Source organism: Mizuhopecten yessoensis, unplaced genomic scaffold, assembly GCF_002113885.1.
Source record: "Mizuhopecten yessoensis strain PY_sf001 unplaced genomic scaffold, ASM211388v2 scaffold716331, whole genome shotgun sequence".
Classification (NCBI taxonomy): domain Eukaryota; kingdom Metazoa; phylum Mollusca; class Bivalvia; order Pectinida; family Pectinidae; genus Mizuhopecten; species Mizuhopecten yessoensis.
The window spans coordinates 376899-396340 of record NW_018480063.1 but is presented as its reverse complement, the minus strand read 5'-3'; the positions used below and the strand labels follow the sequence as shown (position 1 = coordinate 396340).

Genomic DNA, 19442 nt, shown 5'->3' with positions numbered 1-19442 from the left:
GATTTTGAACACTATTATTTTTGTTACTTTTTTTAGAAAAATAATAGTGTTCCAATCTAAAAGGTATCCACCAAAATTGTTCTGACCGTACAAGTCAGCACAGAAATCATAGACTCATACCGGCTTGAGAGATCAACCCTTTTAAGAGACCATCAGTGACCTGCGTTTAGAGACCACTTTCAAACATTATCCATTGCAATTATAACATGATTATTATGTTAACAGTACATGTATCAGGAGACAACCTGTCACAAGAGACCACTATATTGACTTTCCGAAGCTGGTCCTTAAATGCAAGTTTGACTAAAGTTGTTTCAAACCTAACAACTATTTCCGCAGTGGTTTAGCACCATACAAGTTATTCCGTAGTGGTTTAGTACCTTACAAGTCATTCCGTAGTGGTTTAGCACCTTACAAGTTATTCCGTAGTGGTTTAGTACCTTACAATTCATTCTGTTGTGGTTTAGCACCTTACAAGTCATTCCGTAGTGGTTTAGCACCTTACAACTCATTCCATAGTGGTTTAGTACCTTACAAATTATTTCGTAGTGGTTTAGCACATTACAAGTCAATCCGTAGTGGTTTAGCACCTTACAAGTCATTCCGTAGTGGTTAAGCACCTTACAAGTCTTTCCGTAGTGGTTTAGCACCTTACAAGACATTCCGTAGTGGTTTAGTACCTTACAAATCATTCCGTAGTGGTTTAGCACATTACAAGTCAATCCGGAGTGGTTTAGCACCTTACAACTCATTCCATAGTGGTTTAGCACCTTACAAGTCATTCTGTAGTGGTTTAGCACCTTACAAGTCATTCCGGAGTGGTTTAGTACCTTACAAGTCATTCCGTAGTGGTTAAGCACCTTACAAGTCATTCCGTAGTGGATTAGCACCTTACAAGACATTCCGTAGTGGTTTAGTACCTTACAAGTCATTCCGTAGTGGTTAAGCCCCTTACAAGTCATTCCGTAGTGGTTAAGCCCCTTACAAGTCATTCCGTAGTGGGTTAGCACCTTACAAGTCATTCCGTAGTGGTTTAGCAACTTACAAGTCATTCCGTAGTGGTTTAGTGCCTTACAAGTCATTCCGTAGTGGTTAAGCCCCTTACAAGTCATTCCGTAGTGGTTAAGCACCTTACAAGTCTTTCCGTAGTGGTTTAGCACCTTACAAGCCATTCCGTAATGGTTTAGCACCTTACAAGTCATTCCGTAGGGGTTTAGTACCTTACAAGTCATTCCGTAGTGGTTTAGTCCCTTACAAGTCATTCCGTAGTGGTTTAGCCCCCAACAAGTCATTCCGTAGTGGTTTAGCACCTGACAAGTCATTCCGTAGTGGTTTAGCACATTACAAGTCAATCCGGAGTGGTTTAGCACCTTACAACTCATTCCGTAGTGGTTTAGCCCCTTACAAGTCATTCCGTAATGGTGTAGCACCTTACAAGTCATTCCGTAGTGGATTAGCACCTTACAAGACATTCCGTAGTGGTTTAGTACCTTACAAATCATTCCGTAGTGGTTTAGCACATTACAAGTCAATCCGTAGTGGTTTAGCACCTTACAACTCACTCCGTAGTGGTTTAGCACCTTACAACTCACTCCGTAGTGGTTTAGCACCTTACAACTCAACCCGTAGTGGTTTAGCACCTTACAAGTTATTTCGTAGTGGTTTAGTACCTTACAAGTTTAGTACCTTACAAGTTATTCCGTAGTGGTTTAGTTCCTTACAAGTCATTCCGTAGTGGTTTAGTACCTTACAAGTCATTCCGTAGTGGTTTAGCAACTTACAAGTCATTCCGTAGTGGTTTAGTCCCTTACAAGTCATTCCGTAGTGGTTTAGTACCTTACAAGTCATTCTCAAACTTGTTTCATACCCAATTAGTGAATATAAAGGAAATCTAATTCAGACCCTTACACACTAATTGCAAACTGTTTCTAATGTAACAAGTAAGTACCAAGTCCTTCAGACCTCAAAAGTCTAAGCTTGTTTAGACAATATCAAGCCGGTTCTGATGTGACAAGTAGGCACCAAACTACCTCAGACTTTACAAGTCTAAGCTTGTTCAGACCTATAAGTCCAATATCAAGCCGGTTCTGATGTAAAAAGTCGGTACCAGACTACTTCAGACTTTACAAGTCCAAGCTTGTTCAGACCTTACAGCTTATATCAATTTGGTGCAAATTCAGTACCAAACCACTGATGTTTTACAACTCCAAGCTTGTTCAGACATTTAAAGCCAATTTCGAGCTGATTCTGATCTGACTTGTCGATAAAAATCAAGTACAGACCGTAGACGTCGATAGGAAGTCGTTTTGACCAACTGCATCACGTCTGTGCCTTACGCTCCCTTGCAGATGCTTCATGAAGTAATTAGCCGATGATCCCCATAAAACACGAGTTAAGCGCCTGTGGCGAAAGTCTCCTTCTCTAATTGTACACAGGTCATATGGGACCAGTTTGCCGTGCTTTAATTGACAATATCTCTCACGCCGATGTTACATTACTGACTTGGCCTTCGACATGTTCGAAACATGTGTATATTTAATTCTAAACATTCTCACAAGACAATGATTAGTTGGTATTTGTTTCAAGACGGGTTGGTCAATAAGTGCGAGTTATTCCAATAATGTTAATGAAGACCTTCTTATATCCTGTTCGTTTATCGCGAGTTTAATTGTGTGTACGTCCGCCAACGTCAGTCGTTGCTGCTGGTAAATGCACGAGAAAGTCAGTATTCAAAAGCATGGCTTACTTAACAAACGATTTTGTGATCCGTTTTAATCTTAGAGATAAAACCGTCTTACACTCGGTGTTGTTCTGTTTGATTCGAATAATTGAAGAAGCTGGACAAACGTCTCTTCTCTCCCAAATCTAATGTGAAATTTAGATTATTTGCAACGACTGTCACTTCGTCATAAACATGTAAATACCAGTACTGATATCTGGTCTATATTATCTACATGAAGTGTGAGAGCTGACAAAGCTTGCACACACACCGCGCTGTGTTGCCAAATAACCAAGTATCTGGAAACAAAGCCAGTGCTAACAGCTGAGGGCCATGGAATTAATTTCTCGCATGATTTCTTGTAAACATGTTCAATTCCCCATCAGACAATTCTAATGCCAACTTATAAACCTCTAACGCCAAGTGTTCTTTTTATAAAGAAAACAACATTTTCTAATTAGCCACGTTTGAACTTAATTAAAAAGCTAATATTCGAATTCGTGCTTGCATGCTTTTTTGTTGAAAAGTTTTCGATTGAACAGATACTAATCAGTCCAAATTTTGATGCTGCTAGCTGGTTCGCCGTCCTTTTACCAAAATGATTGTCCGGAAAAGCGATGTTGGTGTTGTTATTGCCTTTGTGTCGTGTTAAATTGTGTAAAATATCACACACGTTCCATCCGACATTGTTTCTGCGGACACTGGCACGGATGCCTGTGTTCTTGATTGAATATAGGAAATAAATTACAGCCCTATAACACACTGTTTTATCTGGAGAATGAGTTTACCGTCTCAATATTAGCGGAAGGAACCAAGTCTTAAAAAATTATTTCGTTTGCTCGTGAGCAGTTACAAATCTTAATTTTTGAAAGAAAGGAAACCAGCTGATTCCCTGTCAAAACACACTGAACGCTTACTGTTAACAAAAACGTACTAAAAACCTATAACATTTTAAAAAGCATACCCTATTACACTCATTTAAATTTGGAATTAATAGCGGAAATGAAAAATATGGTATATTTATCATTATTTAGAATTTTTGTTCATATTTGCAATATGCATGGATGGAAATTCTCTTAAGACGGACCTGTACGTCCACCGATTGATTGCTTATAGATCTAAGGAATTATATACCTTTATCCAGAATTATGAATTAAAAATAGCATACACAAATAGATGTATCATACCTAGTTTTTAAATCTATAACATTTTACAATTTCTTCAAAACAAACGAAACGATAGATTGAACCCTATAAAGCATCCATGGATCTAAAAAGCTAGCAACAATTTCGTTTAAATAATAGTATCAATCCTAAAAAAACATGCATTGAGATGATCAACACAAAGCGTACATCAGTACATAATAGTTCTCACTTTTAACACGAAGCAAGTCGTAAGATAGAATCTGTCTAATTACAGAGGTATACATAGAAATGATAGCATTACGTCATTGTGTCTTCTTAAAAGTTACAATAAGAAACAACAAGAGCTAAGACACATACACACACACACTTTGGGGGTTAATAATGGCATAATATTATGCAATTCTACCATGTCATAGTGAAAACTTTTGGTAAAACAGAATGACTAACAGCGCTTCAAAAACCCATAAACTATTTCTCTTGTGAAAAGTCGGTACCAAACTACTTACGTTTTTACAATTTCAAGCTGGTTCTGATGTGACAAGTCGGTACCATACTTCTGCAGACCTTACACGTCCGAGCGTGTTCAGATCTTTAAAGACAATATCAAGCTGGTGCTGATGTGACAAGTCGGTACCATACTTCTGCAGACCTTACAAGTCCAAGCTTGTTCATATCTTTAAAGACAATATCAAGCTGGTGCTGATGTGACAAGTCGGAACCATACTTCTGCAGACCTTACAAGTCCAAGCTTGTTCAGATCTTTAAAGACAATATCAAGCTGGTGCTGATGTGACAAGTCGGTACCATACTTCTGCAGACCTTACAAGTCCAAGCTTGTTCAGATCTTTAAAGACAATATCAAGCCGGTTCTGATGTGAAAAGTCGGTACTAAACTACTTACGACTTTACAATATCAAGCTGTTTCTGATGTAACAAGTCGGTACTAGACTACTGCATACCTTACAATTCCAAGCTTGTTCAGACATTTACGGCCAATCTCAAGCTGGTTCTGACGTGGCGAGTCGGTACCAGACTACCTCAGACCTTACAAGTGTCATTATGTCATTGTGTCTTCTTAAAAGTAACAATAAGAAACAACAAGAGCTAAGACACGTACACACACACACTTTCATACAATTATGTACGCATTTTAAATTAAAAAAAACCCTTCTGTTTTATAGTATATTTTGGGGGGTTAATAATAGCATAATATTATGCAATCCTACCATGTCATAGTGAAAACGTTTGGTAAAACAGAATGAATAACAGCGCTGTTTGACATTCGGGCAATGTTTTATATTCTTATGTGTAATTATCTGTCCGACGCTTACTCGATCATAACCCAGGACATTACAAACTAGAGTCTTTGGGTTACAAACACATGGTAGAATCGATCAGGGAAAGTGGGAGACAGAAGAAAGGTTCCGGATTTTGACGTGTCTATTCCAATACATTTCGACTCCGAGACTGTTTCTTTGGAACCGTTTGACAACCAGGCACAATATACGATGTCTCTTACGCATAATTCTACAAGGCAAAATCTCATACATTGGCATTTGAAAAGAACTTCTTGTCTAAACCTGATGGTAAATCATGTCTGTGCCATTACCTTCCACTGATAAAACATACTCTATATGATTAGCATGTGGACGGAATTACCATAATATGCTGCTGTTGAATTGTTTGTACACTAATACACAAGTAACATTTGTATACTGGCTTGTTCTGTCCTTACGAATACCCATCTTAGTTCTGCATCTCCCCAAATGTATTGATTTAAAAAACAAAAATTGAAAGTACGTCATATGGGTTGAATTTTAGGATCTATTGATTGGCAAGCTCATTATTAAGTAAATAAGCAAAACAATACACACTGATTCAGAGTCAAAGATCTTTGATCTTAATGGATTTTCTAACAATAATCCCCTGACTGATTCGTACCGCGGTAATGTGGATATTGTCGTTTGATTCCAAACCTCAGCAGAGACATGAGAAGCACCATTGATACCCCTTATGTGTATCGGTTCTTTCACTAATGTATCGTTTAAATGGCAAGGAGGAATAAAGCAAAAACTGTAAATTCATATCCTTTCAATTTATAGGCCTTTGTTTGTATAATATCGGCATAATTATCGTATGATACTTTGATATTTAGATAAAGGATTACACCAAACCATCACTAGTGGAATCAAACGGATTAGAAAACATTATGCCAGGATACCCCATGTTTGTCGTTTTCTAATCTCGTCTCTCTTTCTAGTATATCTGGTCATGCCAATTCTCCAATAGGTTTCTCTTTGTGAGTAGACGTTTCGATACTTGTTTTGTTTTATTTTTACTGACAATAATGCAAACAGAATAAGTTATCATCATTGAGCACAGCATTCTAACTAATCAATATTCCGTTAGGTACACATATTGTGTGCACGTTTATACTGACTATATATGCAATTCAGCCTATAAGATACCGGAGTATGTATGTATGTTGTATCAGGTCAGAATGAACGCACCGATTGTTATACATTGATCAAATCGGCGAACTTTAACAGGAATTAGTTCGTTTAGAGTATAACGTAGATTCATTATTCTTTCACAGTGATGTTCGCCATTGTTGTTCGTTTGTGGTGTTAAGAAATCAACCATTGTGATAAACATGAGTTATTTGTTTTACAGAGATCATTATACGAGTGTAACATAAAACTATAGGTAGGCAATAAAACTCTTGTTATCTGCTAAGTCAGTTTATGTTCTCCAGTTGAGTGCGCCGGCTGTGGCACTTCTTGTTTTAGGTGAGGAACCAACAAACGAAATCTGGAAAGATCGTTTTGTTTTTCAAAGAAAGATAGAAAAAACATTTTATTTCGTTTCGAAAAGAAAATATATCAGTGTTTTGGAATGATTTTAATATATTCTCATTAAAATATGTTATCGTTTTAAGATAAAAACATCTATTAAAAATGTTTACGGAATTCCATAGGGACAGTTGAATGGATGGTAACTACAATGCATATATAGCTTCTACATTGAACTCGTGCCTACTACTAAGGGTTCCTTTTAGATCAAACGGACAAACAAAATATACTTCTTTGACGAATGGTCTACAGACGGCATATTTTAAAGCGTTCCATTTATCAATATGTTTTAAATGGTGGTTGTGGGCATATGAACTTTAATGTCGTGAGTTCTTAATATAAATCTGTTTCTCTTACAACAATTATGAAACAAATTATATCAACTTATCTTAATAACTTCTGTTGACCCGGATGTTAGCGCGTGGGGTTCTAAGTGTGGGAAAAGTCTCGGAAAAAAACCACGTGGTCGCGCAGATGACCCCATACCTACTATGTCCAATTGGGAAATCGAACCTCGATCGTCTCAGTGAAAGGCGACCGAGCATTCCCTACCACCGCGAGTTCTTCTAAGCATCAGCAGGAATTATATTAAAAGAATAATGTTTTCACATGAACATCAGTTAAGATCTATTATCGACAGCTAATATTTACGTGTATAGTTACAGCGTAAAAAGGAACAATTGCCCCCTCTCTCCACCCCCCCCCCCTACCATGTTAATATAAAAATGCATGTTGAGTCGGCTGTTTGTTACATACTTAGTTGTAAGAGTTCATACGGTTCTTACTCATCCTTAAATGGTGATATTTTTATAAATTAGATATTCCCAAAATGATTGAGTTTGCAAGCGGTGCTTAAATTGGGTAAATCTCATATAAGGGCGCATACACTATACAAGTTGGTAATAAGCATGTAGGATGAGGCCAAGAGGAGTACGTGCTCGGGATTCTTATAAGTACTTCCTGCCTCGTGAGTTCTCCAACATTATTACCGGCACAGCGGGACTCTCGAGTGATTGACGAACCTTTTCCTAATTACAATACGGCATGTTTGACCACCTCGTAACTAGGAGGACAAACAATTAGACCAAATTCGATAATATAAGCATCATTACCGCCATTATGTGGTAGTAGATAGCGAGCAAGTAGGGTTCAACCGGTGGTTGGGTAAACGCTTATTGCTTCTACATTAAAATTTAATGTATGGTAATTACTGTACTGACCAAGGTAAGATTTATTGCCACTTAAATAAGGCTAATACAACTCTTTCCCAAAATGCCTCCTTGAATAATCTGCTTTGAGGAAAACCATAACGTTTCAGTCAGTGAATCTGTTCTTATTATATCATTCAAGAAAGGTACGAACTGTTTTGTGTTCTCTTTTATGTGTTTGAGAAACAATAATACTTCAAATTTCTACATTCATTCCTATCGTTATTAAATTTTGAAATTTCACCACACAACAATTACTTTTATATATAAGTATTAAATAGTTAGGCAACCTGCGATCTTAAAAGTGCTACTTGGTGTTGATTATTACGTAAGCAACACATACTTGTAATACGTGTATGTTTGTTTTCGACACACTGAAAAAGAACTTAAACTGACTTCCATTACTCAATCATTTGGCTATATATTTCTATATTGCTTTCCAATGCAGTTCATATAAACCATCAAGAAATGTATATAAAACAACGCGATAAATATGAATATAGCAAGTTCAAATACATGATATGATATAGTTAGTAATTCATTAATGTGAACATGTACACCAGCCCACTGTTTAATATGTATAGTGAGTCGTGTTACTCTGAAGGGCATTTGTTTGTTTTTAACATACTTTCAACTCCAAAAGAGATAGGTGATACCGTTTGGAATGTGTTTCATCTAGTTCTACTGTGTCAGAAGATCTCTTGTTAGCATAAATAAATCTAATTATACTGTTGACTTTAGGTTCCTTCCCTAATAACACACTATATTGACATGGGTCTGTAAACCACTCACTACATAACATTTAAGAGGACGTGTAAAATATATGTTGACTCAAGCAGTCACGATATTTTAAGCCATGGGAAAACTCAACAAATTGATGAATTTGATATATATGGATAACGAGGTTCGACTGTATATATATATATATACTGTATTCCTCTAATACCACAGCGACGTTGTGACTATACGGACATAAATAGTATTATCTCCGTGATGATTTCGAACCCATTAATGAAACGTGCAAGAACATAAAATCATGTTTAAGTCGCTTAAAGTGAAATATGACTCAATAACTTTTATATATCCAGGTTACTAATTCGGTAATTCTGTTAGAAATGGTATGGTTTAGACAATTAAACTGTATTCCCAACATTACATTATGTACCCTTGTTATGTATTTTACGGTAGCTGTACGTGTCACACCGTGGGAAGATTAGGATAACGATCAGTGATAATACATCTATCAGTTTCATCAAGTTAGTGTCGATTCTCTAAGATTTCTCGTGTCATGTATCTCACTTCCATTTAATAATCATCTCCTCATTCCATATCACAGGGCATGATACAAATCAATGTTATGATGAAAAAATGATACAAAACAGAAATTAGTGTACCAATTTAGTTACCAAATGTCATATGTGTGAAGGGAGTTTCCATTTATTTACTAGACTACTTATAAATTAGTTTCAATACTTTTTCAACTCCCTGTTTTTACTTTGGTTTTATATACAGTATACTGAAACATTATGAATATTCAATCATGTAAATATATAATATTATATACGTGCAATGAATTTGTAACCATTAAATGTTTGAATTTTACATAATTAAGGTCCTTTATGCATCTCTCCATCAAAAATAATTTAGACCAATTTGGATTACCACTGACGAGTGCTAGAGGGACGAAACATCTGTATGGTGTAGTGAAATTCATTTTGGCATACTGTATCTATTAGCAATTTGAGTGCAGTCATGTGTTTGTGTTACGATCCTCATACGATGATGTTACTTAACAAAGAAATGTTTTAGGATGGCTATCAGATGTTGGGAGGAAAAAGAGAACCACATATACCGAATCTGTTCTTTTCTATGCTACGAAGTTCGGAGAAATCAAGGTTTAACTATACAATTCCAGTATGTAGGAAATGTTAAAGTCACTGGTCATTCATGACAGCGGATCATTCATAAACCTGACATGAATCATTGGCATCGTTAATTATGGATTTAAATCAGCTCTAAAAGACAGCAGTTTTCAACATAAGATTATATCAATGACGTCGTGGTGGTGTTGGACACATTTATTAACCTATAGATGTGAGATAAAATATGTCATCCTCAATAATTGGATAAGGCTGTCACTGTTCTTGTGTCTTCTCATAGCAACGTTTTAGAAAAAAGGATTTATTGTTACAAAGCAATAAAATGACACTGTGTTTTTAAACGTACTTTGATGACCAGAGTATGGGTTATGAATATCCTTTATTGGGAAAAGTGTCTGAAACACAATATCTAATCAAAGAATATGCATGGTTCTTTTTACATTATTGTGTGCATTGTAAACTATTGTAAACAAGTATTCATTACTCTTCATATGAAACGAATACAACGTTAAAAAAATTGTACTTTTCTGCAAAGGGAAGTAAAGGGAAAAGACATAGCACATAGTGATAAGGGATGTGGTTTAATTTATTTTAAATGTGCATGTCATGATATCCGCTACCTTTTATACACTTTTCTCTACTTAAGCTGAAGTTGAAAGGATTGACTCTAACCATTCTTAATTACAGCGTTTAATACTAAAGGTCTGTTTTTGACACACTAGGGACCAACTTTTAGAGTTTAGTTAGCTTAACAAACATAGTTTCAATATCCTAACAAATACAAATGCATTTGAATTTCTCTTTCCGTACTGATCATTGTTGAGTCCCGATATATTTTACATTGCAGTTGAATTTAAATATTATATACAAATCTGTATAATTTTGTGAAAATGTGTTGTTGCCATCACACTAAAAGCAAACCAGGACTCACAGCTTACACGAAAGTTCACCAACAAGAACCAAAGAGACAATTGGAAAGATAGTATAATCTGTCATATATGCCAGAAGCTTGATCAGATGTTTTGAAAAGGCTCATACAATGTCTGTGACACCTGTCGAGACATATCCTTTTAAAGTAAGGAAATTTTGGCCACAATATTTTTAATTTGAACTTTTGGCAAACCTATATATGCTGGTGTCTTTGTCTATGTAAACAACTTATCTCTGTATCTGTAGACAACTGATCTCTGTATCTGTAGACAACTGATATCTGTATCTGTAGACAACTTATCTCTGTATCTGTAAACAACTTATCTCTGGGATAACGAGGTTCGACTGTATATTTCTGTAAACAACTTATCTCTGTATCTGTAGACAACTTCTCTCTGTATCTGTAGACAACTTATCTCTGTATCTGTAGACAACTGATATCTGTTTCGGTAAACAAACTTATCCATGTATCTGTAAACAACTGGTCTCTGTATCTGTAAAACAACTGATATCTGCATCTGTAACAACTGGTGTCTGCATCTGTAAACAACTTGCCTTTGTATTTCTAAACAGCTAGTCCGTATTTCTGTGTGCAATAAGTCTTGATATCTGTTAAGAATTAGTCCCTATGTAATAAATTAATTGTGTAAATAACAAGTCTTTATATCTGTAAAACGTTTGTCTCGATATCTGTAAACAAGTATTCCCTTTATCTGAAAACAACTAATCCCTTTATAGGTAAACAACGTATCCCTATATCTGTAAACAACTATTCCCTTTATCTTAAAGCAACTAATCCCTATATCTCCAAACACCTGATCCCTATATCTGTAAATAACTATTCCCTTTATCTGTAAACAACTAATCCCTTTATCTGTAAACAACTATTCCCTTTATCTGTAAACAACTGATCCCTATATTTGAAAACAACTTATCCCTATATCTGTAAACAATTAATCCTTATATTTGAAAACAACTAGGCCTTATATCTGTAAACAACTGTTGTCTGTATCTGTATACAACTGGTCCTGTATTTTCAAAAAGACCTGCATCTGTTTAACTTCAGATTTATTTTCTATAGTATATCGATATCATCTTTATGTACATTTCATACACAACACAGTTGGAGTGCAAGCAGAGACATTATGAGTGTTTCCAGTAGCGCCAGAACAAACACGTACTTGGATAAGACACTGACTTTTACGACAATACGGAGCTACCCCCTCAGCGCTGACTGCAATAAGCTTTAACAATACACTGAAGAAAATTAGCTTATAATCTCACTTATAGTTAATTTCTAATTTGAAGACCAATGAGTTTTTCTTATATTTAGCGTGTATATGGTAATTCGACAGTTGTCTTGTTATACCATTAAGTAAATACAATTAGAAACCAAGAGCCTATTGGCACTGCATGTTAGCTTTGTACAACTAAACGTACATTATTGCTAATAATGAAAACAAAGGTATAAACCCCCCGGACGAACAAATTTCCGACATAAGGGATGTCTTCAAACACACAATACAGCTGAACAATAGGATATTAGGATTTTGGGAAAATGTAATTGGCACAAACCAAAATCTGTGTTTTAATTTGGAAAGGATTTCGTTTCACAATAGATATCCTATTGTCTTATGCTATACTAAGAAGACGAAGACAGCAGACGGTAACGTTTAAAATAATCAACTGGTAAAATAATTAAGTTGAAGGAATTATTCTCGCTGGTTAACGTCTAATATTAACAATTAACAATTCCCAATTCTGGGAGCTTAAAACGTCATCATTGTCAATTTGATGGTTATAACATAAAAATTCTGTATTATACACAGAGTGACTGTACATGTTACTTGATACACACATATGTTAAACATCGGCCTAAAATTACACACCTTACAGTGAATATGTCTATAGCTAACCATTAAATCAGAATTTATTAGTCTGAAAGCAATTAATTCGGATTGCAAAGAAAAAGCCTCACGCAACATAATTGTAGTCAGAATTATTACTAAAAAAATGAATAGATATAAATTATTTTATTGTATTTAAATGCCATTGTTACCAAGAAATGCATGCGTACGAAAAAGCGTTCATGTTAAACTGAAATACTGCGCTAATCTATAATGTTTTAAACATCTTCAGTTCAGTATCAATTAATACATTATTGGATATGTTTTACGTCTTACCAGTACTTATTTCTCTATGTTCTTTTTGCAATAGGTATGTTTTATTCTGAAATACAATGTCATAACAACAATTTACAAGTCTAGCCTTAAAGAAACAGTTTTTAAATATGATATTCTGCTAATATTAAAAACAAACATTAGCAGAATACAATATTTACCCCAGGATAATGTGCTCCGTTGATAACTTCATTTGGTTTAAACACTATTTAATTTACAAATATGCTTTACATACTATCTAATTTTACATAATGTAATATTAGGGATCTGGGAACAAGAGTAGGCTCTTATATTAAGCCATCTCCCAACTTCATTTAAAGCATCGGACGCAGTAAACATTTATAAAAGAAGCGAAAGCAGATATTATTTGTATCAATATTACTATTTGATCCAAGGGTCATCGATCTTGTCATAGGACAGTAAGGTCACACCAGGTGTTTAAGAGGTAACATGTGAGACGAACACAACCATGTGTTATATCATGTAACGTTTCGATAAACCAGCAGACATTCCATCCCTACAGACACGTGAACACGTGTTTAATTGACAGCAAAATATGAAAAAAACATCGCGTGCAGCAGGCTTTTATATAACCTTCGTGCAATACTGTAGACTATAATGCACGTGTATTTATATAAGCGTCTACATATGTTGGGGCAGCACAGCTTTGATGTTTTTACACATTTGTTCATAGGTGAGAAACGACTCATCTAATAGAAACTGACACAGATGTACATTACGAAGCAGACAAGTATGTACGAGATGGACTTGACAAGGTCTGGATAACCTACACTTCATTACAGAATACCATGAATACGAAAAAGAAAAGAGCAGGAAAAAACCTAGAAATGCATTACAAGTATTACAGAGTCCCGGACAGTAATAGGTTAGATACACAACACTCGATAGGGTAGAGACTCACAAGCACGGCGACTTTTGTTAGTTTGGCGGAGGATAAAGTCAATACTATGAATACGAAAAATGTAACGATAAAACATTGCATGTATTAACGCAGAACAGACAGAGACACAAGGAACGAATGAGGCAGAAGAGGTTTGACGCAGGTATTCGTCATCTGTGACGTGGTGCTCGCGACATAACTAGAAATACGAATTAAGAAAGCGCCTACTTAGAACTTTAGTATGGCGATTCAGAAAGCCAAACCCAATCCATATATGACCAATTGGTCCAGTTGGTGGTAGTCCCATCAGTGAATGTATTAAAGGTGAAAAGAATGAAAGTTCATGTTTAAAGGGTTCCGGAACCAAATCAGAAAAGCATGGAAAATGCGCATAAAACCTTAACAACATAATCTATTGCTACTTTTTGACATAACAGAATGTATATCATTAAATAAGCCATTCGTGTTGCCTGTGGTAGGACAAAACCCAGCTACATCATAACCTTTGGACTGGTGGTCCATAGTACACGGACACTCAAACCCTATAACAGGACTCGACAGAGAACAATACACTACCCATGAACGCATTCAGAAAGTCAGCCGGCAAATTAACTAATTTGTTTTCATTTAATTATGACACAAATGTATCATTTGTATGGTGTCGTCTGATAAAATAAGGAACGTATCCTAGGAAGACTTAACATTTCAGTATGACTTAGTAGAAATAGCCAACAGTTGTTATTGTCACCGGGTAGCACGGCCTGTGGTCAGTACATTAAGGTAATACATTATATAGTACAGCGCTATTATCAGAACTGATAACTAATATACCTATGTAATCTCAAATATCGATCGTTAAATGACACGTTAACGAATTCAGTTAATGTGATTGACACGATTTTGGAATAATATATTACCTTGCCATTCATTCTGTATTAGACGGATACCAACTGTTATATAAGAAGTAATTTGTAAAATGTAATGACTGTTATAATTATTTTATACAGAGGGAGGTATGCTTGTAAGGTGACAGGCACATGCCGTCTGTGGTAGACGGAAGGATATATGCTTTACTAGAAATAGTTTGTGAAGTTACATGTCTATATCACATCTGTACCAGGTAGAAGACGAGTTGTTTCAGTAGATGTAGTTTAATATCTTACATGCCCTTATCAGTATTAGGCAGAAGGACTATAGGTAGTTTGTGGAGGAGAGCCCTGGTATACTAGTAGTAGGCAGCAGAGGAAAATAATTTTTGTTAAAAGTAGCATTAGACGTCAGATGGAAATCACATCATTATTAGGTGGATGGCAAACTGTTCCAATAGAGTTATATTGTAGTTTGATATGCCTGTTATATCTTTATTAGACAGAGGATCTGTTTTACTAGAATTAGTTTGTGAGGTGGCATGGCTATCACATGTATAATAAGGTAAGGTAGAGTTGTTTTACATGTGGCAGCTTTACCAGAAAAAAGTTTGTAGTATGACATTCCTGGTATATTTACATTAGGCAGAGGGAGAACTGTTTTGCCAGAAGCAATGCATATTATATCTATATTAGGCAGAGGAAGAACTGTTTCACGAGAGGAAGTTTGTAGTCAGACATAGCTACCATATCTTTATTAGGCAGAGGAAAAACCGTTACATGAGAGGAAGTGCGTAGTAAGCCATGACTATGATATATGTATTAGGCAGAGGAAGAACCGTTTCACGAGAGGAAGTGCTTAGTAAGACATGCCTATTATATCTGTATTAGGCAGAGGAAGAACCGTTTCACGAGAGGAAGTTTGTAGGTAGACATGACTATAATATCTGTATTAGGCAGAGGAAGAACCGTTTCACGAGAGGAAGTTTGTAGGTAGACATGACTATAATATCTGTATTAGGCAGAGGAAGAACCGTTTCACGAGAGGAAGTTTGTAGGTAGACATGACTATAATATCTGTATTAGTCAGAGAAAGAAATGTTTCACGAGAGGAAGTTTGTAGTCAGACATGCCTATAATAGCTTTATTAGGCAGAGGAAGGACCGTTTCACGAGAAGAAGTGCTTAGTAAGACATGCCTATTATAACTGTATTAGGCAGAGGAAGAACCGTCTTACGAGAGGAAGTTTGTAGGTAGACATGACTATAATATCTGTATTAGTCAGAGAAAGAAATGTTTCACGAGAGGAAGTTTGTAGTCAGACATGCCTATAATAGCTTTATTAGGCAGAGGAAGAACCGTTTCACGAGAGGAAGTGCGTAGTCAGATATGACTATTATATCTGTATTAAGCAGAGGAAGAACCGTTACACGAGAGGAAGTCATACATGCCTATGATATCTTTATTTGGCAGAGGAAGAACCGTTTCACTAGATGAAGTTTGTAGTCAGACATGTCCATCATACATGTATCTTTATTAGGCAGAGGAAGAACTGTTTAGAGAAAGGAAGTTTGTGGTAGCATGCCTATTACATCTACAGCAGAAAGCTACTCAGTGCTCTGTAGTGATAACAACGATCAGGAACTACCACCTTTGCAGTTGACACTGAGACATGTAACATAACACACTGACATCGACCAGTACACGTACTCTTGATTGAGCCTCTTGTAAAATAAGTAAATATATTACTAGTATTGATTCGAAACAACAGGAAAATATCATGCACTTCATTTAAATTACCAATATATCTTTTGTTTAACCTGTTATTTTTCTTATTTGATCTGAAAGATTCCCATTAAGAGTGCAGCAGCAGACAACCAATTTGCTTGTATCGATCAGGACCTCATACAATTCAATGTTGGGACACCGGCCTATAGAGAAAAAAAAAATGTTCAGGTATGTTGCAAAGATGGTGGTTGAAACACAGATGGTATACTCCTTGTAGGGTTACCTGATTGGCACAGGTATTGCCATCACTAACCGACATACTAACCTAGCGATAAATGTATCTGACCATGACCAAATAAAACAGCATGACCTGTATAAAACTGCCATACTAAGGAGGTCTGATGAGACACAAACTTTTTATCAAATGATAGAGATTACAGGTATTTTGTAATCCCCACGAAGGACAAGGCGGTAATAAAATTAAACCAATTTCATCAGAGGGGCCCCAAGACCCAAAGGATATGCTCGGCACGTGTTAGAGTTATTAATCTTTTACAATCTACAACATGGATATTTAAAATTCATAATAAATGCACTTCGTTTTTTAAAGCATATCGGATGGATTACTTTCAAATTATAATATTGAACACTGTACTTATCCACTTTTATGACATAAATGAAGTTAATGAATTTGTATATGGTCATATCTATATTAGACTCCTACACTGACAGTGTTGTTCGTATCCCGTGCTAGCCTGTGGACTGAAACACTACACTATAGGCTATCAGTATTTCGTGGTCCCCAAACATATGTCACATCTCAAGCCATTATCAGATAATTACACTAGGTAGTAGGGGGACTAGCCTTACACCATTGACACTGAAACGTGCTATTAGTTTTCGTCTCTTTTTATATGGACTTAAATGAACACTCTTAACTTTAAACGCATAATGACAATCAAAAAATCAAACAGGGGTGCATAAAGCTTGTGCATTTCTGTCTTCATTACATTGATCATAACAAGATATCTATGGAAGGAAGATATAGGATCCCCGTGTAACGTGTGTGGTGTCGAGTTAGGGATCGCCATTATAAATTGTTAATCACGCAGTGCTAAAGTATAATTGAATTTACCTGTACCACTCCAACCCATGGTCGTAGTAACGGTCAAAGAAATGTGGTTCAGGACCAGTGGCCTTGACCTCCGGATGTATCCTTAAGAATTCAAGTAAGGCTCTCGTGCCGCATTTCTTTACTCCGATGATAATTACTTTTGGTAATTTCTTACACGGCACGCCTATCTGTTCGGACTCCACGCTATCATCACTACTTGTAGTTCGATAGCCCTCAAAGTTGTAGTAATCTGTAACCTCCTGACTGGAGGGCGTGTCTCCAACCTTCGCTGCTATAGTCTTCTTTGGCACATTAAAAAGTCCACGTTGTTGTAAATTGGAAACAACTTTTCTCTCGCTTTTCATTTGGTTCCTTCCCTTTTTGTAAATCATAGTGGTTAAGTCCTTTTTTCGCTTTTCATCAAATAAATCCTTTGAATATAAATGCTGTAAATTTCTGTTATGGCGACGAGAACCGAAGAAATCCAATGCATTTAACTCCGTGGGTAGCTTTCTATAACTAAGATCTTGTTCGCTGTACTTTTCTTGATTTGCTGGACTTTCATAAGATGGAATTTCAACGACATTTCCATTTTCATATATGAGGAATACAAAACATAGCAGTATGAAGCTGAGGGTAAAAAGTATGGAGCAGAATTTACTTCTTCTGAAATAACTCAGGGGGCCTCGAGGGTAAACTTTCCTCATGTCATGGCCACCACTACGTAACCCCTGGTAGAGTAAAGGTTAAACATCCACCTATACACTTACACAAGTATTTGTCATAGAGAAATCTCCTTGGGAACACGCATCATATTCCAAATAGTTTTTTCACATCATTACAGCAGTTTGACATTATCAGAACTGTTGCCATATGTATTTTCGTTTAATTTCCCCTCCTCGTCGTGATGTTGATCTGACGATGTACTCACAGCTAACGCTAATAGAATCGGTCATGTGACTTCTTTTTACAATCCTCAGCGGAAATTTGAAACGTAATCCAATAAAATCAAACAACTACATGGAATTTCCTTAAATCCCAACGGGGTCGAATTTGTATTTACCAAATACACGAGAAACTCGCCGAAGTACTTACGGAAATGTGATATGGAGTAAAATTGATTTGTGTGTGTGTTGTCCTGAGCTTCTTATTTGGAATCAAATTCAAGAATATCCCATGGGAACAAACTCCTTCCCAATAAATATCATTGATCCATAAGACATCAACTTTTTTTCGGTTTTCTACCTACAGTTTCAAACAATTATACACAATCAGGAAAATGCACATTCCAGGAATACATTTCAGTATATGAATTATATCTAAATGTGTGAAAGGAGCTCACGTAAATTCCAAAGTGGTTTCACAGTTTCTGCATCAACTAAAGAATGTGACTCCTCTTATGTAATTATATCCGCATTTGATGCCAGCCTTTTGCTGTCGTTAAAGTTTATGTGCTGCGGAACAAAACCTCACCACACCGTGCTGAGCTAGTGTAATACAGTGCCGTGAGTGGTGGGTATATAGTCTTAGATCTCTCCGTACCTTTTACTAGTAGTATACCTAGTCCGACCGAAGTGTACCGGGCGGTTAGTTGTCACACAATGCGAGAAACATAACAGGCTACGGGCCTTAATGTACACACGCAAAGGTAGAGTGAGCCCTGCTATTGATCCAGCGTGTACCGCCGACCCGACATGTATCGAGATATCTGATTGGATAAGGCGATTGATAGGTAATGTCCATACTCATCAATGAAAAAAGAATTTGTAAGTGAACAGAAAATATGTTTATGAAATCAACTAATTATATATAATTTAATTATATATGAGTGATGTTAAGTGGATGTTAGAAAGCCTGCCAAAAATGAAAAGTCTGTCTTTATAGACTGACAGCCGGACGACAGAGTAATTACATACATG

General features: G+C 36.2%; 1 protein-coding gene across 1 annotated transcript in view; it reads right to left on the bottom strand.

The window, feature by feature from the left end:
• Positions 1 to 19209, bottom strand: part of LOC110443208 (heparan sulfate glucosamine 3-O-sulfotransferase 6-like) — a 38460-nt gene extending 19251 nt beyond the window's left edge. Inside the window, exon 1 of the mRNA XM_021487265.1 lies at positions 17545 to 19209. Within this exon, the coding sequence (XP_021342940.1) occupies positions 17545 to 18230 (686 nt within the window). The 5' untranslated portion in view covers positions 18231 to 19209. The remainder of the gene's footprint in view (positions 1 to 17544) is intronic.
• Between the last annotated feature and the right edge of the window lie 233 nt (positions 19210 to 19442).